The 23,137-nt window shown below is 38.3% G+C and overlaps 2 protein-coding genes across 4 annotated transcripts in view; one reads left to right on the top strand and one right to left on the bottom strand.

Annotated features, from left to right (window-relative positions):
- Window positions 1–2,141, bottom strand: part of ERCC8 (ERCC excision repair 8, CSA ubiquitin ligase complex subunit) — a 34,681-nt gene extending 32,540 nt beyond the window's left edge. For both annotated transcript variants that reach the window (XR_011599943.1, XM_070935868.1), the window contains exon 1: window positions 2,041–2,141. Coding sequence is in view for 1 of the 2 variants with exons in the window: in XM_070935868.1 (XP_070791969.1) it covers window positions 2,041–2,117 (77 nt within the window). In the remaining variant the exon portion in view is untranslated. The remainder of the gene's footprint in view (window positions 1–2,040) is intronic.
- Window positions 2,142–2,568: 427 nt separating this feature from the next.
- NDUFAF2 (NADH:ubiquinone oxidoreductase complex assembly factor 2) overlaps window positions 2,569–23,137 on the top strand; it is a 50,842-nt gene continuing 30,273 nt past the window's right edge. For both annotated transcript variants that reach the window (XM_070938861.1, XM_070938860.1), the window contains exon 1: window positions 2,569–2,803. In XM_070938861.1, the coding sequence (XP_070794962.1) occupies window positions 2,677–2,803 (127 nt within the window). In that variant the 5' untranslated portion in view covers window positions 2,569–2,676. The remainder of the gene's footprint in view (window positions 2,804–23,137) is intronic.

The raw sequence follows: 23,137 nt of genomic DNA, 5'->3' as shown, positions 1-23,137 counted from the left end.
CAGCTGGTCCAGAATGCGGCCGCGCGGGGGATTATGGGGGCGACGAGGCGCTCCCATGTGACACCTCTCCTGTGCGAGCTGCACTGGCTCCCGGTGGTCTTCCGTGTGCGCTTCAAGGTGTTGGTGACCACCTTTAAAGCGCTCCATGGCTTAGGGCCGGGGTACTTACGAGACCGCCTACTGCCACCAATAGCCTCCCACCGGCCAGTACGCTCGCACAGAGTGGGCCTCCTCAGGGTGCCGTCCGCCAGACAATGTCGGCTGGCGACCCCCAGGGGGAGAGCCTTCTCTGTGACGGCGCCCACCCTCTGGAATAACCTTCCCCCGGAGTTACGTATAATAACAGACCTCCGGATTTTTCGGCGGGCCCTGAAAACTTATTTATTTCAACTAGCTGGGCTGGCTTGAGCTAAATTTTAAATTGGTTTTAAATTGGGTTGTTTTAATTTACGGCCAGAATATCTAATTATTTTAATACTGTTTTTTAAATTTTGTATGCTTTGTTTTTACTTAGGCTGTGCACCGCCCTGAGTCCTATTTGGAGAAGGGCGGTATATAAATTTAAACAAATAAATAAATAAATATAATGGTACCAGGTTTTTAACATTTCATTATAAGGCTGCAATCATAGGTCGCCTTATGTACCCTTTCCCATCCAAATGCCATTCTTGAATCTGCAGTTAGATTGATGTAACTAGGGGCATCAGTTCCTAATTGCAGAATAAAACAAAATCCCACCCCCTCCCTCCCCGAAATAAAGCAGAAAATGAACCTACTGAAAATGAATTTACAGGCTAAGTATATGTACAACCAAAGACTGGTTGTACATACATACTCTTTGGTCTGTATGAAGGGCACGTTTGGTATGTATGAAGGGCACGTTCATACAGATGAAGCTTTCTTGCATATTGTGCCCATATAATTCTTCCACTTTCTAGGAATGTCACTAGAAAAGGGCATTTTGGCTCCCCTCTACACAGTGAATCTAACTCACGATCAGTCTTGCTTGTTAATTCGTATACTTGCAAAGGAGGGTTAGTGGATGCTATTTCCTTTCCTGCAATTCTCTCCCACATGACGCCTTTCAGACTTATTAGTAAGGTAGTATTATTGTTGTTGTTATCAGGACCTACCAGCAAAGAGAACTCCTTTAAAGTAGTGTCCCAAAGGCGCTTTTTTTTTTTCAAGAGGCAACTGGACTTTCTGGCTTTTCTTTGAAGCCGTTTCTCTTCTCAATCCAAGAAGCTTCTTCAGCTCTGACTGGATGGTGGGGAATGGAAGGGCTTTATATTCCTTGCAGTCAGAGCTGAAGAAGCTTCTTGGATGAGAAGCTTCAAAGAAAAACCAGAAAGTCCAGTTGCCTCTTGAAAAAAAAAAAAGCGCCTTTGGGGCAACCATGACCTGGATGACTGAGAATCTCCACAGACACCTGAAGTAGAAATTGGAATGTTATTTATTTATTTATTTATTTATTTATTTATTTATTTATTTTATTATATTTCTATACCGCCCTTCTCCTGCGGGACTCAGGGTGGTGTACAGCCAGGATAAAACATAGCATATAAAATTTAAAAACATTTTAAAAAACAATTAAATAATTTTGGCCCGAATTTAAAACAACCCAATTAAAACCGAAATTCGATTAAAAAACTAAGAGGATGGGATTATGAGTTCTATTCCCACAGTAAGCCCAAAGCTATCCGGGTGGCCTTGGACCAGTCCCTCTCTCAGCCCTAGGAAGGAGGCTGGCAAACCGCTTCTGAAATCTTCCCAAGAAAACTGCAGGGATCTGCCCAGGGAGTCGCCAGGAATCAACACTGACTTGAAAGCCACGATCATCTACCCAGAGAGCCACCTCACGAACCCGACTCTGAGGCGTTTGTTCTGACGCTGAGGCTGTGCAGGACACTTTTTTTTAACAGATTAACAAGAGTTGGAAGGGACCTTATAGGTCATCTAGTCCAACCCCCCCCCCCCCCCCCGCTCACGTGTGGCCTGAGGAGACTAAACGCGATCCGGGTAGTAGGAACGCGGCTTTACCTCCTCGTAGCCTCCGCCCGTCGGAGCCTCAGCGGGTCATCTACGCCTGCCTGACGAGCGAAAAGAAAACCCAGCATATCCGAAAAGGAAGAACCCGCGCCGGCGACGCCACCAGCCGCGAAATTATCTCACGCCCATTGGCTCAAAGCGTCGCTCTCTTAGCCAATAAGAAACCTTGGTATTGAAACGTCATCTGTCGGGAAAGAACCGGCTCAGCGTTCGGACGCCTCAGGTTCAGGAGAATATAGAGAAATGTATAAGGAAAGATTCGAAAAAGCGGCTTCTCCTTTGCACTTTCTAATTCTAAATATTTCCATTCTCCCAAAATGCTGTCCAGAAGATAATTTTTATCAGTAATATTATTAACAGAGAGCCGTTCAGCCGTTAGTAAATTGGAGGTTTTACATAAAATACATGTGTGTGCGTGTGTGAGGAAATGTGAGGAGATGTGTTTTCTTCAATTTTATTATCTCTAATTAACAGGCCTGAGGGCATATGTGGGCGTGGCTTCCGACGGAAAGGGGCGGGAGAGGATTTCTCTCAGCGCGTTTTGGGACGCCTCACGTGCCGGCCCCGTTTGGGGGGAAGGGGAAGCGGCGGTTGGGGTTTGCGGCAGCGCAGCGCCCTTCGCCTGGCATGAGCGGCGTCTGGCGGTTTCTGCGCTTGCTAAAGCAGCGCTTTATCGGGCCAGGGAGCGAGTACGTGGGCATCGACCACTTTGGAAACAAGTATTATCGGATCCCGCAGCACAAAACTTGGGCAGGTGAGCGAGTCGAAATGGTCGCCCGAGGTTGGTCGTATTTACGCTCCATTTCTTCTCTGGGTTTATCCAAATCGTGGTTTATAAACTAAACTGTCATTGGCTGGCACCTTGCAGCTGTCTAGGCAATAAACCAGAGGTCTTCAAACTTGGCAGCTTTAAGACTTGTGGACTTCAACTCCCAGAATTCTCCAGCCAGCTAAACTGAAGTAGTTTAAATCCACAAGTCTTAAAGCTGCCAAGTTTGGGGACCCCTGTAATAAACTATAGTTCGTGAATTACAATAGCTATATCGGATATATATACTAAGTGAAAACCCTGAGAGGGATCTTGGGAGTCCTAGTGGACAATCATTTAAATATGAACGAGCCTTGTTGCTGCAGCTGCCAGAAAAGCCAACACAGTTCCAGGCTGCATAAACAGAGGGGCAGAATCAAGATCACATGAAGTGTTAATACCACTTTATAACGCCTTGGTAAGGCCACACATCGAATATTGCATCCAGTTTTGGTCGCCAGAATATAAAAAGGATGTGGAGACTCTAGAAATGGTGCAAAGAAGAGCAATGAAGATGATTAGGGGACTGGAGGCCAAAACATAAAAAAAAACAGTTGCAGGAATTGGGTATGTCTAGTTTAATGAAAAAAAGGACTAGGGGGTGGCATGATAGCAGTGTTCCAATATCTCAGGGGCTGCCACAAAGAAGAGGGAGCCAAGCTATTCTCCAAAGCACCTGAGGCAGTGGTGGGTTGCTAATGGTTCGCACCGGTTCGGGCAAACTCGTAACAGTGGTGGGACCCACCCGGACGTCATCAAATATGCTCTGCGCATGCACGTGCAAGTGAGCAAACTGGTAGCAAAGGTAAGTGAAACCCACCACTGACCTGAGGGTAGGACAAGAAGCAGCGGGTGGAAATTAATCAAGGAGAGAAGCAACCTAGAACTAAGGAGAAATTTCCTAACAGTTGGAACAATTAATCAGTGGAACAACTTGCCTCCAGAAGTTGTGAATACTCCAACACTGGAAGTTTTGAAGAGATTGGAGAACCATGTGTCTGAAATATTGTAGGGTTTCCTGCCTGAGCATGGGGTTGGACTAGAAGACATCCAAGGTCCCTTCCAACTCTGTTATTTTATTTGAGCCGCAGCCCGATTAAAAGTGGCATAAATAAAGTTAGCTCTTAAAATGTATGCACATCTAGACAGCACCTTGGCCAGTTTTCTCCCAACACTGAGAGTTGAAACTTGAGTCCAACTCCCCTGCTAGTTCTGCAGTCCAAAGTGAAATATTCCGGGCAATCCACAACTAATCAAATTTGGGATTAGTTGTTAAATAACAGTCAAGGATGAGATCGTACAATTTGAACAAACGTGATTTGCACGATTCAGTCAACAGCATGAAGCAAAATTATATATATCTTACAACTTAAATATATCTTAATTATATAATGTATAAAGATACTTTATATGTCTTAACATTTATAAATCAATTTATCTCATGTATCAATCCCTTAACCTTACAAGAATTCAGTTCCTATCTTCCCAGTATAAAAATAGATGCCAATATAAGCACAATTCCTGAATCTTTCCCAATTGTTTTTTAGATATATATGGCCAGAAATGGCATGTATTTTTATTTATATCATAAAAATAGGGAATACCTGAATTTCAGGCATGCATAGTTTGTTCTTCTTTTTTGCCTTTTGCATGTTGAAGAGAAAGGAAGTTTTTATTTCCAATTTCTGTTACTTTTAACCATATTAACCATATTAATATTCTGGTTGTGAACTACTTAAAGTGATTCAGAATTGTTGCTGGATTTCAATATACTTTGCTATAATAGACTCATTTGATTTTGTTTGCCAGGTAAACCACAATTGGTCAAATTTATACAACTTATTCAGCCAATTGTCATTTACCCAATAAATAATCCAATTTACACAACATATTCAGCCAACTGTGGTTTACCCAATACATTTGTTTATCACAAATAGTAAACTGCAGATGAATGGAAGCTTCATATTTTCTAGCCTTTTGGGGGTGGGGGGGGGAGATTTATGTGGCAAAACAGAATGTTCACTCCTTATGAACATAATAGTAAACTGCTATATTAAGCTATCAATGCTGTTGCAAGATATTTTTTTAGATATATATGGCCACTGTATTCACTGAGTGAGACTGGACCATTTATAATTTGTAGAAACATGAGCTCAAGGAATTTAAAATAATAAATATTTGGAATACAATACCCAACAGAGTAACAGAATAACAGGAATAGTTATAAAAACAGAATTGACCAAAATTAACTACACATATCTCAACCAAGATCTTTTATTATAGAAGTGCTTATCCTACATGCTGGCCAAATTGCAGGGGAAAGAATGAGGTTTTCAAGGCTTTATGGAAGGACAGAAGATTTGTTTCTTTAGTTGCAGCATTTCTGAAAAACTGTAAGGGAGAAAATGGGAAGAAAAAAGGATTTGTATTGAACTCCTTTCATATACCCCCATGATACTTGGCATTAAAGACCAAGGTATTATCCATTCTTTTTACTTTCTTACCTCTGTTTATTTTCTAATGCTGAAGCAGAGGAGCGGCGTCTGTCACCCCTAAGGAATTAACAGTGGTAAAATCCAAATAGAATATCACTGCTGAGTTTAATATGCCATGGTCACAATTTAAATGTTGAGTTAAATTTTTGAGAAATGTGAGTTTATGGATAAAGAACAAGAGTAATATTTGGAATCTGTTGCTCTGTACATCAGAAAAAGTCACAGTGATACGTGAAATAAAGTCAAATCTATAGAATTTAACTATAAGCAAAAGAAAAATTAAGGAGCCAGATTGATAAACAGCATAATAAAATAGTTGGGGCCTCTGGGCTAAATTAAGACTCACCTGAAATCTGTGTTCTGCTGTTTATGCTAAATTCCTAAGTGTTTATTAAGCTAATGAGTACAGGTAGTTCTCAATTTATGATCACAATTGAGCCCAACATTTCTGTTGCTAAGCAAAACATTAGTTAAGTGAATTTTGCCCCATTTTATGACCTTTCTTGCCACAGTTGTTAATTGAATCATTGCAGTTGTTAAGTTAGTAACATGGTTGTAAAGTGAATCTGGCTTCCCCATTGACTTTGCTTCTCAGAAGATCACCAAAGGTGATCATGACCCTGGGACACTGCAACTGTCATAAATTTGAGTCAGTTGCCAAGCATCTGAATTTTGGTCACATGACTGTAGGGATGCTGCAATGTTCATAAGTGTGAAAAATAGTCGTAAGTCAATGCCTTTGTAACTGATCGGTCACTAAATGAACTGTTGTAAATCGAGAACTACCTGGGTTATAATCAGGTTATTAATCATCTACAATGTTTTTGCTATAAAATAGACTGATTTTAAGCTTAAATTCTGGCTAAAAATGTGCTGTCACTTTGGTCTTGTAAATATCTGGTATTTGAAATAGTAAGAGACATGTGTCTTGACTTAAGATTTATTAATGGAAAGGAAAGTGAAGTATACAATTATTTATATTCTTAATTTTGGCAGTATAGTATTCATTGATAATAGTAAATTATCAATCATTGCATCATGTTAAGTTGTTATATATTGACTTTTTCTGACCAAGTGTAGAGTTAATCACTTTTCCATTTGGTGCCATTCTATTTCATTACCTTCTATTTCATTATCTATTTCATTTCAGAAATAAATACAGTGAATACAGTAAATAACCGTAATAGCCAAAGGTTGAGTTGAGATGGTACATCAAGTTGTATACTGTGGTTCATAATGATTTTGTTTTTAAAATACAACCATATAAACCTCAACTCAAACCAACCACACTTTGCAAAATATGTGTATTCAAAAAAAAATCTGACAAAATTGTCACTGCTCTGTACTTCTATTAAGAACAAATAGGGGCAGAATGCAAATTAAATTGATTTATTTGTAAGGAACATTACTTAAATACAGTCTATAAGATTATTTTGTCATGTATTTGATAAAGTCCCTTATTATATTAAAGGACAATTCAAGGGCAGTCCTAGGACTGCAGATTATGGGCAATGGTTACAAATCACAAATCTATTATCTAATTGCAAAATCAGCCTGCAGTTTAAAGAAAGACATTAATATTAACATTTATTTTCATACACGTTTCCCAACTAGATACATTTGGAAAGCAGTTTTCACTCTCTCTATAAAAGGAATTACACAAAATATGAAAAAGGACATAGGTAACATGAACTGACTTTTTCTTTACCAGCTACAAGATACATAAATATTGGTGCACAATCTGTTTGAATGATTATTGGAATAAGATGTTTATAGAGACGGATTAAAGGGAATATTGTATATAAACATGTTAGCCAATTTTAGGCATATAATTTTACTAAGTTATGATATTAGTCAATTCATTTGTTGATCACTGATTAACCACTTATTTCTCCCTCCTACCATTCCTCAATTATATAAGTTCATTGTGCTTGCCATTATTTTATTATATTGCTTTAGTATTCCAGAATTGTATCCCTCGACATCTAAAGTGGTAAAAAGGAAGTAAAGAATTCCAAAACTGTATATTGTAATCTGTGAATTGTAGTACCAAATTACTGCACAATCTGATATATTGTATACAATTTATAAATGTTAGATTAATTTATTTTTTATAGTAAAGTGATTTTTTTCCACATTAAACTTGTCTCCTGGTAACTGGTGATATGCTTCTGCAATTTACAATTTGTTCTTTCAAAATTTGGGTACTATTTGTGTCCAGAAGGCGGCAGTGTGGCTTGAAAAAGATTTTTATCAGCAGCATATTTCTATACCCTGCATTGTGCAAAGGACAGGCTGTAGTTTCTTCACAGGTTATGCTGGTAAGCTTTTGTGGAGAATAGTTTTTTTGGGGGGGAAGTCTATATTATTGTTTCACACATTTTTTCTTTTTAAAGTAGTTTTGTTCAAACACTACATTGAATCATAACTGTTACAGTTCCATTTTTTGTTTTCATTTTTTTTAATAACATGAAAAAATTGGAAGAAAGAAAAAGTCTGATATATATGATTATACTATCCCATATTATTTATGACAAGTAATATTTTTATTTCTTTATTCGTCAAATTTATTTGCCGCCCATCTTGTGGTTCAAGAAACTCTGAGCTTGTAAAATTAGAATGGTTAAGCTGCCAGGCTGCATGAGGATGGTAACTAAATTTAGCTAGAATTATAGCATGAAGTAGATGTAATCCAATAATTAAACATAATAAAAGAGGGCATGCATAGAGTATGATCTCAGTGACAAATAATACTCTTTCGATAGTCTGCTGGGGAAAAGTTATTGAATAATAGTATTTCAGTAAATCACAGTTTTCTGTAACTCTTCTCTCACTACAGATTTTCTTCCTGTAATTTATCCCTATCTTTCATATATATGAAAGTAAGGAACATTGAGTAAACAACATTAGGGAGAGTGTAGACTAAGGAATAAGGAATGCTAAGTAAAAAATTAAAGGCCTGAGATAATGGTGTGGGGGGAGGGGAAAAGGAACATAGCTAGATCTAATTTATACTAACACTATTCACTATATTTCTCTGTCATTTTCTCCTTGGAAACAATACTTGCTTCTACCATATCAGTACACCGATCCATACACTACCTTTCCTTTTTTAAACTCTAATCTTAACCTCTCTCAATATACAACTGTTGTACAGATTATTCACTTTTGTATTCAATCCATATTAACTAATCAAACATTTATTCTTCTTTCATTGTACATACTTTCTATTCTAAACCCACCTGGAGCCACTTAGATGAGATGGTCTAGAACAGGGGTGTCAAATTTGTGGCTGGCGGAACGGATGCGTCACATGCTGGTTCTGCCCCCGCCCTGTTTAGCAAAGGGGGGAAAAGTCCCAATACGTCACATGACACCACTGTGATGCCGCGAATTTGACAACCCTGATCTAGAAGTATGAAGAATTAATAAATTTCATTTCTTAGCATCTTATGAAATGTTGCTATGCAACTCTCATTTGCATATAACAAAATGAACAGAAACAAGTTCTCATAGCATAACCGTTTCTACTTGATAAACTGTCCTTTCAGCAGACCACGCACGTTGACTATCTTTCTACCAGGATTTGGTTTTTTTAACATTTCTTCATCTTCAATAAGCATTTGTCTAGTAAATGGATATATAGAGCCTCTCAATTCAATGTGACTTTTGGTGGTGTACAATAGGAGCAGTTAATAACAAAAGAAAAATACCATGCAATATTAAAAATATATAACATATAAAATGGCAACCAAACAGGATAATTAGACAATGAAATGGGGACACACAGGCCTGGAGAAAAATATTTTAACAGTTTTTAACAGTTTTTCTAAAAGCATGCAGAGTTTGGGCCCCTCATATCTGGGGGCTGGGGACAAAGTTTGTTCCAGGAACACTTCATAGGTACCAAAGCAAGATGTCACAGGTGAAGATGTCAAAGATGAAGGAACTCAGATTTGTTTTACTTGCTCTATTTTTTCTTCCATTGTATTATTTGCAATTTCTCATTGTATTTCTTCCTGTCAAACCCAACTACTTTGGTCTACATTACTTGGAATTTCATTTCTTTAGTTCTTATGGCACAGTACAGTTTACTCCAATATTTGTTACAAATGATTCCTTCAGGCTAATATCTTTCACTTCTTTTCATTCACTCTCATTTTTCTCCCAAGATCCACTCTTTATCACTCTTTATCACCAAGTAATGATCTGCCTCACAATCACAGTCTTTCATCATCCATATCTTCATCGCCATTTTTCTCAGTGCTTCATGAGCAATCAAACCAATCTTGCTTTTAAGGTTTATATTTATTTCTTTGTCATTTTTATATCTGAATAGATCTATGTTAAACCATGTATTTGATATTGACCTTTTTCTAAAGATTCATCTGTTATCATTGGGTTTTTTTTTTTTTAGTATATGATCCAGACATTTTTTCTCTTCAATTTTCTTGTTCTTACCTATCTATTCTTGTCAATAAATTGGAAAAAAAATATTTCCTTGAATAATATCCATTCAGAACATTGCACAATTTTTCTTAAAACTCAGCTCTGGTCTTTCTATTGTCACCATAAGCATAAACATAAGCATAAGCATAAGCATAAGCAATTTCTATTGTCAAATAAGCATTTGTGCTTATTATGCTTTTTATGGTTGATTGCACAGTTAGCCAAAATGTGTAGATTGAATTGGGCATTTTTATTATTACTATTGTTATTACTAGTATTATTACTATTTTATTATTACTGTTACTATTACTATTAGTATAGATAGTATAATAGTATTACTATTACTATTGTTACTATTTTATTATTAATATTAGTATTGGTATTCACTTTGCTTTCTCTCGTCAAGTTGTTGTACTCCTATCTGCTGGTCTTTGTGTTTTGTGATCTCCCACCCCCAGTTCTTTTTGTTTTGTTGTTTCCGTGTGCTGCAATATCCACTATCCAGCCTTTTTTTTGTCTTTCTTATCAACAGTTGTTAAATCTAGGATATGTGGAGGTGCTTGTCTGCTTGTCTGGGATTCTAAAATCCCAGAACCTCTTCATTTTCTATTACTTGATTTAATTTGTGGTCTTTCCAATTCTTTCTATTTCTTGCAGATATTCCGATGACGACAATTTTTTAAAAATTATCCTTTTAATGCCCAACTCCCAATTATATACAGTTTAAGTCCTCTACTTACAACATTTCATTTAGTGATCGTTCAAGTTACAACAGCACTGAAAAAGTGACTTATGACCATTTTTCACACTTACAACTGTTGCAACATCCCCAGGATCACATGATCAAAAGTCAGCCACTTGACAACTAACTCGTATTTGTGACGGTTGCAGTGTCCAAGGTCATATGAGCACCTTTTGCAACCTTCTGACAAGCAAAGTTAATAGGGAAGCAAGATTCACTTCACAACCGTGTTACTAATTTAACAACTGCAGTGATTCACTTAACAACTGTGTCAAGAAAGGTAAAGAGGCACAAAGCTCACTGAATTTTTTTATTCATGGTTGAACAGACAGAATTCATTGAGTTCTGTTATATCCTTCCCCACTGCTACACAACATGTTATGTCATTTTATTTGCTCTTAGATTCCAAGTCACAGTTTGCTGTATACCATTGTTGTCACCATCATAGCTTTGATCAGTCAAGGTTTTTACATAATGCTTTTTAGTAAGAAAGAAAAATGTTGACTAAGTTACTAGAGTTCATTGTATCCATACCAAATGCTACCCTGCTAATGGTAAAGGCTGTACTAGACTGTTTGGGCACTTTTGGGCAGTGTGTCTCGACAACTACAATCAAATCCCAGTTTTACTTCTCGTATTCTAATGCTGTTCTAGGCAAGGTAGACTCCTAACGACCTTGTAAATCAAAATAGTGTGGACAACATCTCACCAACTAAAAGGTGTACGCAACAAGTAGATGTTCTGATCCTTATTTCAATTTTTTTAAAAAAATGAAAATAAGTTTATTTTAGTTGGAGAATCAAACTCTTTTTTCTTACTAATTTAGAGAGATGTTAATAAAAACAGTGAAAATCCATAATTGCACAGTATATTAATGCTATACTCTTGTTCTTATTCATTTACAGATCAATTTTTATGGACATGTGGTTTATATCTGTAGAACTTTTTAAAAAATAGAAATTTCATTGTTTTTTGAGTAGGAACAAAGAAACATTTACCTCCTTATAAAAAACCCTCTGTTCTTCCTTTTGATGTCTTTTATTTTTTTTAAAAAGTAAGAGTTGTCATGAAAGCTTAAAATTCAAAGTTGGGAACAAAAACTCTTTCAAATCACTCATAAGAATGCACAGGGAATCTTAAACATAGCTCTTAGAATATGAGCTGCTGCCAGTCATTTTGATATACTGTTAATTTTGATGTCTAACAAATGTTGATAACTTATTCATGGGTCAAAACAAACTGACAGTTTAGCTGAATTGCAGTTCATTTTTTTTATTTTTTTATCTCAGCATCATTAGTCTCAATTTGTAAGCTGCTATAGGACAACTCATTGTCCTTAAATTTGGTTTATATATAGTTTATGTGAGTTTGCATATGCCCATCCAAAATGTGACATTACAAGGATTCCAAGTCTTTAGAACTTCAGGCAGGAACATTAAAAACTTGTGATTTCAAAATTTCAGCTAGCTTTTTAAAAATAAATTATTTTAATCTCATGTTGGGGTCAAATGTCTTCATTCTCCCATTTTTTTATCTTAAATAAAACATAATTTGAATTGCTATGTCCTTATATTGCTTTTTCTGTGGATAAATCTATGCTAATAGCTACTAAGTATAACCATGACTTCATAAAAATTCTTTGTTGGCAACTTTATGCCTCTGAAATATGAAGAGAATTTGATAGTTTCATTTGATCTGTAATAATTATTCCTATTTACCAACAATGGTAATATTTTTGTCATGATAAAATAACTACAAGTTTGTAATGTTATAAGATGTAATGGAGATAAGTTGGTTTGGTCAGTGTTCACATCAGTGGTGGGTTTCCAATATTCTTACCACTGGTTCGCCCCCTGCACGCACACTTGCTTCATACGCGCCCCTTCCATGCATGCGCCCGGCCTTTCGCACATGCGCTTTGCTCGCTTGTGCGTCTTGCGCATGCACCCGGATCTCGAAAACATGCCTAAATAGGATGGCATAGAACCTGGGTGGGTGGGCTGAACCGGTACGAACCGGCTGAATACCACCTCTGGTTCACATATCATTAGTTCTTGCTATTTAGTCTTCTGATGGCCACAGAGAGCTTTGTACAGTTTCATGATGATATCACATGATGTTGATGATGTTTATGTGCCATTAACTAATTGTTTACTCTTATGGACAACATAAATTTTTATTTACATATCTACTGGATCTCCTGCATGGATTGCCCCCATGACTAAGTAGCACAGACAGGGAGGAAGCTAACCACCAACCAATCAATCAATAGGAAGGCACCATAGAAATAGGACGCATAGAATAGCCCAAAGCACATATTCTGGTAGAGAGAAGTTTCCTGAGGATAGGCTCTAGCACGAATCCAAAAGCTCAGAAGACTAAATCTCTTGTCCCGTTGACCGACCCAGATTGGATCTTGCAACATAAATTTTCTCCATGATGATCTGTCCCTAACCTGGTCCTTTAGCTCTTCTAATTGGCAAATATTGTTGTCTTATTTTTTTTTCTTTTTAGTAAATTATAAAATGGTTTTCAATTTCTACACCTACTACAAACTTTTAAAGGACAAAAAATAAAAATTGTGTCACTGAAAATCAGCTACTTTGTGGAGTATTCTTGCATATAGTATTGAAAAAATATGGGTTAGCGTCAGTATTTCTGTTCAGAAAAACTACATATCATTTAAAATAAATTTTAAATGCTAGTGAAAATATAGTATCTCAACTTTGCTATTCTAATGTCAATGGATGATGATTCTTTTCCCTATCTTCTCCAGGTGAATCATTAAAAAAAAGTTTGGGAACTAACTTTGCAAATAGGAAAGGAATTGCCTTTTCTCTTTACAAGTGATAGATGCAAAGGAACATTTGCTGGAAGTTCTTTTCTGTAATTTGCCTCTAATTTCTGACAATTCTGATACTTTACCTGGTGCTAAACGTGCTGTAAGCAAAGTTATGTGCCCTGTTTTGTTGTTAAAGTTCTCCATGATTAAGTGCAATGGTTTCTTAACACAACCAATGTCATTTTAATTTTAAAGCATTAGGTTCTAGAAGTGGTCATGTACATGATACAAATTCTTGACCCACAAATGTCATTGTTCCAGTTAATTGTATTTCCAGTTTTCAGAATTATATTACAGTAGTATAATACAGAATCACAAAGTAGTTTTTGTTCTGGAATTTTCTTTTAATCTGACTCTTATAAATTGATTAACCATTCAAGTTAATACTGTATTAAATTCCTAATTAGTAGTTTAATTTTTGCACTCCATTGCTTCAGGAAATTACTTTCTTGATGATGTTTTGGTAAGTTCCTGCATGATTCTTTCAAAGCACTGCCTGAGAATGCTCAATATAGTTATTGATCTATGAAGGAGCAGATCAACTGACCAAACTAAGACAAGAAATTTAAGGTATATTTGAATTTTACAATCTCAGGAGAATAAGGTTCTGTACTAAGCAAAGATTCAAACAATGCCTTCAGACAACAATGAAAAATAATGGGGAACATGCCATTTGGGAATACGATGGGGGAGAAGGCACATTTCCTTGGCCCGACAAGATGACGACATTTAAAAGAAGGGACCTGGAATTGTTTAGGAATGGAGGGGAATTGCTGATGCCAGAGACTCAGTGAAGGTGTCATAATCCTGAAAAATTACCCTTTCCAATATAATCATTCTGTTTTGGCTACAATGCCTATTATTCTATTGTGTGCCTGCTGCTGGAATAACATAGCCATTGAGATCCAGCTGGCTCCGACGCTGTTGGCATTCTAGAAAGAAAACATGACTGGATTCTTGGGCATATGGGCCAGGAAGTTAAGGGAGCCTATGAGATGAATGTCATGTATTGTTTGCTGTTGTCCTCGGCAGCCATTTTGTGCCTATGTTTATATAAAACTTCCAACATTTCTTCCTAGAAATAAGAAAGTTGTTCCTTAAGTTGTATTTTCATTTAGGCGTTGGCCCATTTTTCAACAAAAACAAAAAAAAACAATTCCATCTGTTCACAGAGATGCACATTTTAGCAATGAAACTGCTTTTGTATGTGTATTTTAAATTAACAGCTTGACTGTTTCTCTCACCTTCATGTATTTTGGGGGAAAGAACTTGGGAATGCAATTCATATTATTAGGAAATAAAAATCCTTTATATAGCTTAAAATAGCATTTTTTCATTTAGTTAGCACTTTTCTTATTGCCTTCCATGTTAGAGAGCAATTGTCCCAGTCAGGAGGAGAATCAAGTGGGAAATTGGCATGGACTCACTATGTACACAAATGAGGAACAAGGTCTGACCACCCATCTGAATGCCTTGAACGTTATCTAGTCTTTCCCAGGTGACAGCTGTCATCTGGGAAAATTCCTGTATTATAAACAGAGAACAATAAAGTAGCTAGTTTGAACTCTATACGTGTTGGTCTGGTTGTTTGCTCCTGACAATTTACTAGCTCAGCAAAACATGGACAGCTATTGAACATTCTGTACATGATTCCATGCCTTCTTTTGTAATGCAGCAGCTAAATTTGATTATTAACTTTGTTGATGAGGCTGATTTCTTAAAGAAATAAATATTCCACACTCTGAATGTTGTACCTTTCTAATTTTTCTAAAATTCATTTTCACACGGAAATTCTTTTAATTGAAAATTTATATTTGCATCATCTAAATGGAATAATTTGAGTAATGTTTCTAGTTTGAAGTAAGACGAATATAATTGTAACAATTATAAATCTCTGAAACAAACTTCAATTGTAATCTCGAACATTTTTATAATGGCTTGTTGCAAATTGGCTACTGAAGCCTGATGTTGGCAGGGATACTGTTCTAGTTTAGAAAGATCAAATGTATAGAAAAATAAGGCAGGATGCATAAGTGAAAGGTGGTCAAACTCAATCAAAGTTTTAAAAATAAAGTTAAAAGGGCCATAAGATGAGATCATGAGATGAGAGACGTAAAACATTTTTCATAAGAAATTAGACAAAAATTTTAATCCATAACTGCTGAAAGGATCATCCAACGTTAGAATTATTACTGCTTTCTGCTTATGTAAGTGTTCAGGATGGCTTACAGCAATAAATAAAGTAAAAAAACCCTAGGCAGTAAAATTAATACAATGGAAACAATATCAGCATCTTTAAAATTATGTTAGAGGACACTAAATAAAATGATATATAGGATATTTCAAATGGGAAAACCTTTTTACTTAATAGATTGACAATGGATCTACGTGATTCTGATTCACACAGGTAGGCATACAATATAATGAAGCCATTCACCTGGTAAATGCTGTCATAAATCAAATGGGCAAAATAATGCAAAGAATATTGACAGCCCTCCTCTTTTCCTTCATTGTGCCTTTTGTTCAAGCATAATGCAATAAAGATAGGGAAAAGGAAAGATACAATGCTGATCTTTGGAATTGCTCAGAGTGGAGGAGTAATGTATTGTTAAAGATGATTGAGATATAAAACCCTTGAAAATAACAAGCACTTTGAGATTGAGCACTTACCTGCCCATTGGAAAGGGAAGGGGAGAGGAGAGGAGAGGAACTGGGAAAAAGAAACTCTTACACACCCTTATAGCCCATGCCACCCCCTCCATGTGTTTCCCCAACCTGTGCCACCTGCTTGCCTTCCCTACCCTGTACTAATCACTGTGTGCTTTCCCTGACTCATGAAGCACCTTTTGTGCACCTCCATGACACTCCCTGACCTATGCTAGCCCCTGTATACCTTCTCTGATCTGTGTAGCAACCATGCACCAGTGGTGGGATTTTACCGGTTTGGACTGGTTCTGGTGAACCGTTAGCTCCGACTTTCAACCGTGAGCGAACTGGTTCACTCCAATTTTGAAGTGGGCCTGCCCAGCCCCCCCTGGGTTATACTCACCTATATTTCTATTCCTGAAGCCCAGCTGATCAGCGTGGCAGAGTGGATTGCCGCACCTCAGCTGTTTTTCTTGCCGGCACCAATGCGGAAGGTGAGTTTTCTTCAAACTGCGTATGCGCGCGCAGCGAACCAGTTTATGTTTATGTTTGTTGTTTATGTTTATTATATTTGTATACCACCCTTCTCCCGAAGGACTCGGGGCGGTGAACAGCCAGCAGATAAAATACAAAAAATACAAAATTTAAAACAATATTAAAATCCAATTAAATTAATTTGGCCCACAGTTAAAACACCCCTATATTAAAACCCATAATTTAACAATTTAAAATTAAAATAATTTAAAGTTAAGTCAGGTCAGCCCAGCTTGATGAAACAGAAAGGTCTTTAGGGCATGGTGGAAAGTGCGCAGATCAGGGATCCGCCGTATCTCCGGGGGCAGCTCATTCCAGAGGGTAGGTGCCCCCACAGAGAAGGCTCTCCCCCTGGGGGCCGCCAGCCGGCATTGTTTGGCCAACGGCACCCTGAGGAGCCCCTCTCTGTGGGAGCGTACTGGTCGGTGGGAGGCTACTGGCGGCAGAAGGCAGTTTCGTAAATACCCGGGTCCTAAGCCATGGAGCGCTCTAAAGATGGTAACCAATACCTTGAAGCGCACCCGAAAGACCACTGGGAGCCAGTGCAGCTCGCGCAGGAGAGGTGTTACATGAGAGCGCCGATAACCACCCCATAACCCCATAACCACCCATAACCACCCAGGCGGCTGCATTCTTGACCAGTTGGAGCCTCCAGGTGCTCCTCAAGGGGAGCCTCATGTAGAGAGCATTACAGTAGTCCAAACGGGTCGTGACGAGGGCATGAGTGACCGTGCGTAAGGCATCCCGATCCAGAAAGGGACGCAACTGGTGGATCAGGCGAACCTGATAAAAAGCCCCCCCTGGCCACAGCCGTCATATGCTCTTCCAAAGACAACTGTGTATCCAGGAGGACACCCAAGTTGTGCCCCCAAAAGTCAGCAATGGTTACCAACTGAATATATTGGGATGCCGGAAGCCACAGCCACTCGGTCTTGGACGTGTTGAGCCTGAGCCTGTTTCTCCCCATCCAGATCCGCATGGCCTCCAGGCACTGGGACATCACATCAAGGGCATCGTTGGGGTGGTCCGGGGTGGAAATGTACAGCTGAGTATCATCAGCGTACAGATGACACTTCACCTCGAAACCACAGATGATCTCACCCAGCGGCTTCACATAAATGTTGAACAGAAGGGGCGAGAGAACCGAACCTTGCGGCACCCCACACACAAGGCGCCTCGAGGTCGATCTCTGTCCCCCCGTCAACACGAACTGCGACCGGTCGGAGAGGAAGGAGGAGAACCACCGAAGCACGGTGCCCCCTATCCCCAACCCCTCCAGTCGGCGCAGCATAATACCATGGTCGATGGTATCAAAAAGTTGTTAAACCGGTAGGATCCCACTCCTGCCATGCACCCTTCTCAAGCCACTCTATTCTCTGTGTACCTTCTCTGTCCTGCATAGTATTTCTTGTACACTTTCCTTCACCCCTTCCCACCCACACCACCTTGTGCACCATCCCTGATCAATGTGGCACCTCACACACACTCCTGTGACCCCCATGCATCATTCTTTACTTTCCCCCCCATCCCAAATTCCTGACCTGAGTGATACAGCAGTCTGGACATCCTTGCTGACTTATGTTACCCACCAGCATACCCTGCTTGACCTGCGCAGCATTTCTCTGAGTCACTCAACACCCTTTCCAACCCATGCAGCATCTCTCATGCATCCCCACTTATGGTTCCTGACCTACACCCTCTGGCTCCCTCTCCCATTTACTTGCCTGCTGGCCTTCAACTTGGCAACTTCCTGCTGGTTTCCCTATTGACTTTCTCCCTGTAAGCTTCCCACAAGCAAAGTAAATTGGGAAGCCAGCAGAAATTCCAGGGAGGGAGGGAGGGTAGGTGGGTGGGGGAACAGAGTGACAGGAAGGGATGGGAGAGAAGGTTGATTTCTAATGCTCCCTGACAGCTTCCCACAAGCAAGCTCCAAGGGGAAGCTGGCCGGAAGTTGGAAGTAATTCCAGCACTCACTTTTTGGGGGAGTACAATACTGGAATTAGGGCCAACAGGCTATAAATATTTACATAATCCAGTGTGAAACACTGCTCCCTGTGATTCGCAGAGGCCTGGTAAGAGTAATTGCCAAGATTCTGAATGCATGCTTACAAGGAAAAGCTTTTCAGTATTCTAGACAGGAGGATTTGACTTACAGTGTATTTGAGCAGTACTGTGCCATATCATCGCTAAAAGTCTTAGTGGATGTTTAACAAGGGGCGTAAAATGACAGTGGCCTCTGGTTCTACAATCCTGAGCAAAGCACTAGAGTGGAAGAAGTTAAATAGGAGGAGAAATCAAGAAAAATGTGTGTGAATGAAACTCTAATCTGTCTGAGAGAAGTCCCCTGGAGAAAAAAATTCTATATTAGAAGTCACTGTGTACACACACTCAAGAGGTATTGAAGACTTCAGAGAGACTGTGGAGTCCTTGGTGATCTTTGAGCTTGGTTGTTTGCAGATGTTTCATTATCCAACTTTGTATACAACAGCTTGCCCTGCCAGTGTTGGTAACCCCTTGGTAGTTCCTTGATTAAGATAGTTCTCTGCTTAATGGTTTGTTTGTGTTAATCCCTGCTTATTTGAGTGTTGGCTGGTGCAAGTGTTGTATTTTTTTTGTTTTCATCATGTCTTCTAAGGAGTGCAGTGGCTCAAGAGTTTAGAATGCTGGGCTGCCGATTGTCAGGCTCATGTTCAAGACGTTGCTGCTGGGGGGGCAGAGTGAGCTCCCATCACACGCTCCAGCTCACCCAGCAGTTTTAAAGTGGACGACTGTGAGTAGATTAATGGCTACCACTTCAGGGGGCAACTTCAAGGGGACACAAAAGGATCCCCCAACTGGGCGCTTCCCAGGCAACAGTGATACCACTGGCAAATCCTTTCAACATGGAAGCATTTTTTTTTTTTTGAAGAAATTTTGAAAGCATTTCTGACGTGGGGGGGGAATGTCTTCTGATTGTTAGTTGTTCATAGATGTGCTCTGCTAATCTTCTACTTGTCTAACCCACATTGTGGCTGTCATAGTTCTTATGTTATAAGTTGTAGATAACTTCTATTTTTTCTTCTTGGGCTATTGGGTTTTTCAGTTTTCTTAAGATGACTTGGAAGGCGTATGTGCTATGGTAATGCTGTGTGGTTGTAATAGTTTCTTGGTTGTTTCTGAAATATTTTTGATGTATGGTAGTGTTAGCCTTTTCATGGCATATGTTAATTATGCTGTACTGGGTTAAGTGGTCAGGCACTTTTGGATAAAGTGTGAGTATTTGCATAAGTGGTCTATTTCCTTATTCTGGTGTATTGTGTTGCTACGGTGCATTTCTGTTCATCTGAATAATGTTCTTACACAGCTCTTTTTGAGGGAGGTTGGGTTGTTACTTTAGTAATGAAGCACTTGGTTAATTTGCATGGTTTTTCAATAGAAATTTCTAATTTGCCTCCATTTCCTCTGTTGATAGGATATCCAGGAAGGTAGTGTATTGTTGTTTTCTCCTTCCTTTGTGAAGTTCATTCATTTGAATATGATATAGATTGTTTCATATGCTTTCTCCAGTTGTCCCTTTTTTATTATGACAAAGGTGTTGTCTATGTACTGGATCTATACTTTTGGTTGTATGCATAGGAATACTATAGTTTCTAGAAGCTGCATTACAGTCTTTGCTATGAACCCTGAGAGTGATGATCCCATGTGTGTTCCTCTGATTCGTTGGTATATTTGTCCATCAAACTGAAAGTAGTGAGGCAGAGGTTGATGAGGTCCATTATTCTGTATTTCTCTATCTTAGTGTACTTGGCTAGGTGGGTTTGTGGTGTAGTAGTACTGCCATGGATTCTTTCACTAGTTCTGGATCTATAGATATACAGGCTGCTGTAATGTTGAATAAAAAATAAAATACAAAACAGTAAAACAAAATGAAACAAAAGCATACATTCAATCCTAACAGTGACAAAAAAGTGTGCAAAAAAAGAAAAAAAGTGATAATTAAATTTAACATTTAACATATAAGATCCACCATGGCTGGATGCTAAAAGAAAAGAAAAATTCTCCTCCCCTTTGATAGATAGATAGGTAGATAGATGAAAAAAGAAAGAGCAGTTTTTTTTACACTAATCTTCAAATCCCTCTGTTAACCATCTATTATATTTAGCACATAGAAAGTCCACAAAAGTTTCAAGTCTCTTATAAAGCTGTCTACTTATTCATTTTGTGCACTGCTTGTAACAAGGACCATGTTAATATAGATCTACATTCTAAGTCCATTTATTGAAATTAGACCTGTCTTTGAAGAACTAAGAACTGACATTGATTTTTGGTTGGTCATACCTCATCAAGAATATCTACTCAGCTCAGAGAACAGTTTTGGAAGGACACTGCTAAATTGGATCAAGTCCAAAGCAGAACAACCAAGCTAAGGAACTTTGGAAGAAAAAAAAAACTCATAAGGAACAGTTGGAGGCAATGGGCACATTTAAGTCTAAAGAAGAATAGACTTTCCGAAGATTTTATATCTGTCTCCAAGTATCTGAAGAAGTGTTATGTAGAAGATGGGGAGAAATGTTCATAGTTGTTCCAGAAAATGGAATAAGAAGCAATAGGAAAACAAGGAAATAGATTTCAGTTGGACATGAGACATTATGTTATAGTAATTTTGCTATTCAGCAGTGAAACAAATTTTCTCTCTAAGTGGGGATTCTTTTTGACTGAAGAGGATGGTAATCTCTGTGTGTGCTGTAATAATGGATTACTATACAGGCCAGGGGTGTCAAACTCAATTTCATTGAGGGCCACATCAGGGTTGTGTTTGACCTCAGGGGGCTGGGCTGGGCGTGCCCAGGATAGGCATAGCCAGCTTGACGTCATTCGTGTCACGGGCACCTGTGGTGGCCCAAGTGCTCTGCCAGTGAAAATGGGCTCCTGAGCTCCATTGTCAGCTGCCATGGCAGCCCTCCCGAGCTCTATTTTCACTGGCAGAAGCACTGTGGGCTGGTCTTCCACTGTTTCCAGGGTGGCCCCCACGGGCCAGATTTAAGTACCCTGCGGGCAGGATTCGGCCCTCGGGCCTTGAGTTTGACATCCCTGATGTAGGCAGAGGGTGAACTAGATGATCGTCAAGGTATTTTTCCAACCAGTGCTGCCATTCAATGAATCTTTTGCATGTAAAAAAACTGCATCATTTCAAAATCTCCAAGTTTAATTTTCTCCTTTTCAAAGGAAACTATCCCGCAAAAAAATGAGAGTTTCAGATAGTGTTCATAAAGCTCAAGTCAAATAAACTCACTGTGATATGATAGTATCCAGATATTAATACAAAAGAAATATAGAATTGTGGTATTCCCCTATTTATGAGATATTTTGTAGTGACAAAGAATGCCCAATGTGTTTTAATGTTTTCAATGAAGGTAAGATAGGGAGTATTATTTTTATTACAGTGCAGGCTATGAAATAGCACAGTATTATTTGCAGAGATTTTCTGCAAATAAGGGATGTGCAGGTGTGCCATTTGGGAGCCATCAGAATAGCATTCCACCTTGTGTTAAAAACTAAAAGATGAGTGGTTTGGGGGGAGAAAAATCAGGGGCAGGGCGGGGAGAGAATGAAGTAGCGTTATTGAAACTACATTTAGAGGAATGCATGGTGGTTGGAGTAGAAAGTAATGAGAAGAAAGAATGAAAAATGGGACTGAATATTTTGGCATTAATTTCTATAAAGGAAAATTCGTTTATAAAATAAAATACTTCAGTTAATGTAGTATTCTGTGTCTCTTGCACATTTTTATAAGCTAGTGTAAGAAAATGCATAGAAAACTGCAAATGAATAGAAAACTGTCTGAATTACAACTTTGAGCCAATTGTCCTTTTCTTTTAGCAATTTATTATGTATTATTTTCTTTTCTACTAATATTTAATAAGAATAAAATTCATATCAAGAGCTAGAGATAGCTGCTATTAGTAACTTTACTAGAATTTTTAAAAACCCAAATATTGAATCCTGTTGGCATTACTGAATCTTTTAATTCTTCAATTATTATTGTTGCAGGATTGTGTAAAATGAAAAAAACCTAGGACAGATTAAAAAGCTTATTTGAAAGTTTTTTAATGTATTATTTCATTTCTGCATATATTAAAAATACTATATAGTTCAATTTTGTCACGTTCACTGGTTCTTATGATTTAACTCCTTGAAAGCTATGAAGAAGTAATGAAAGAAATTACCTGTCTTAAACTGATAGATGCTTTCTATGAGCTACTTCTATTTTAGTGCCCTTTAAATTCAAACATGAGAAAATTGCAGAAATTTACAATTCAATGTGTGTTTCATCAGGGAGGAATTCACAGATTGTTTTGACATCCAGTTACAAATTCAGCATGAAGATGGACGTCTCATGAAATTTGCAGCTGCTGATTGAATTTATATTTCCATAAAGCCCATCAACAGTAGCAGCCTGAAGGGAAGTGTTGGGGGGAAATGACAAAAAATGTGAGGCTAGCATTTTTCTTCAGAGTTATAATGACAAATTACTTGTAATAAGGTCTTACACTGACCAGGATTAAACGAAAAATATAGGCAGCCAGAAGGGA

Source organism: Pituophis catenifer, unplaced genomic scaffold (assembly GCF_029215685.1).
Source record: "Pituophis catenifer annectens isolate HBS135680 unplaced genomic scaffold, rPitCat1.0.hap2 SCAF_2, whole genome shotgun sequence".
Lineage (NCBI taxonomy): Eukaryota > Metazoa > Chordata > Lepidosauria > Squamata > Colubridae > Pituophis > Pituophis catenifer.
Note: the sequence above shows the minus strand (reverse complement) of the source record. Positions and strands in the feature narration are given on the sequence as shown.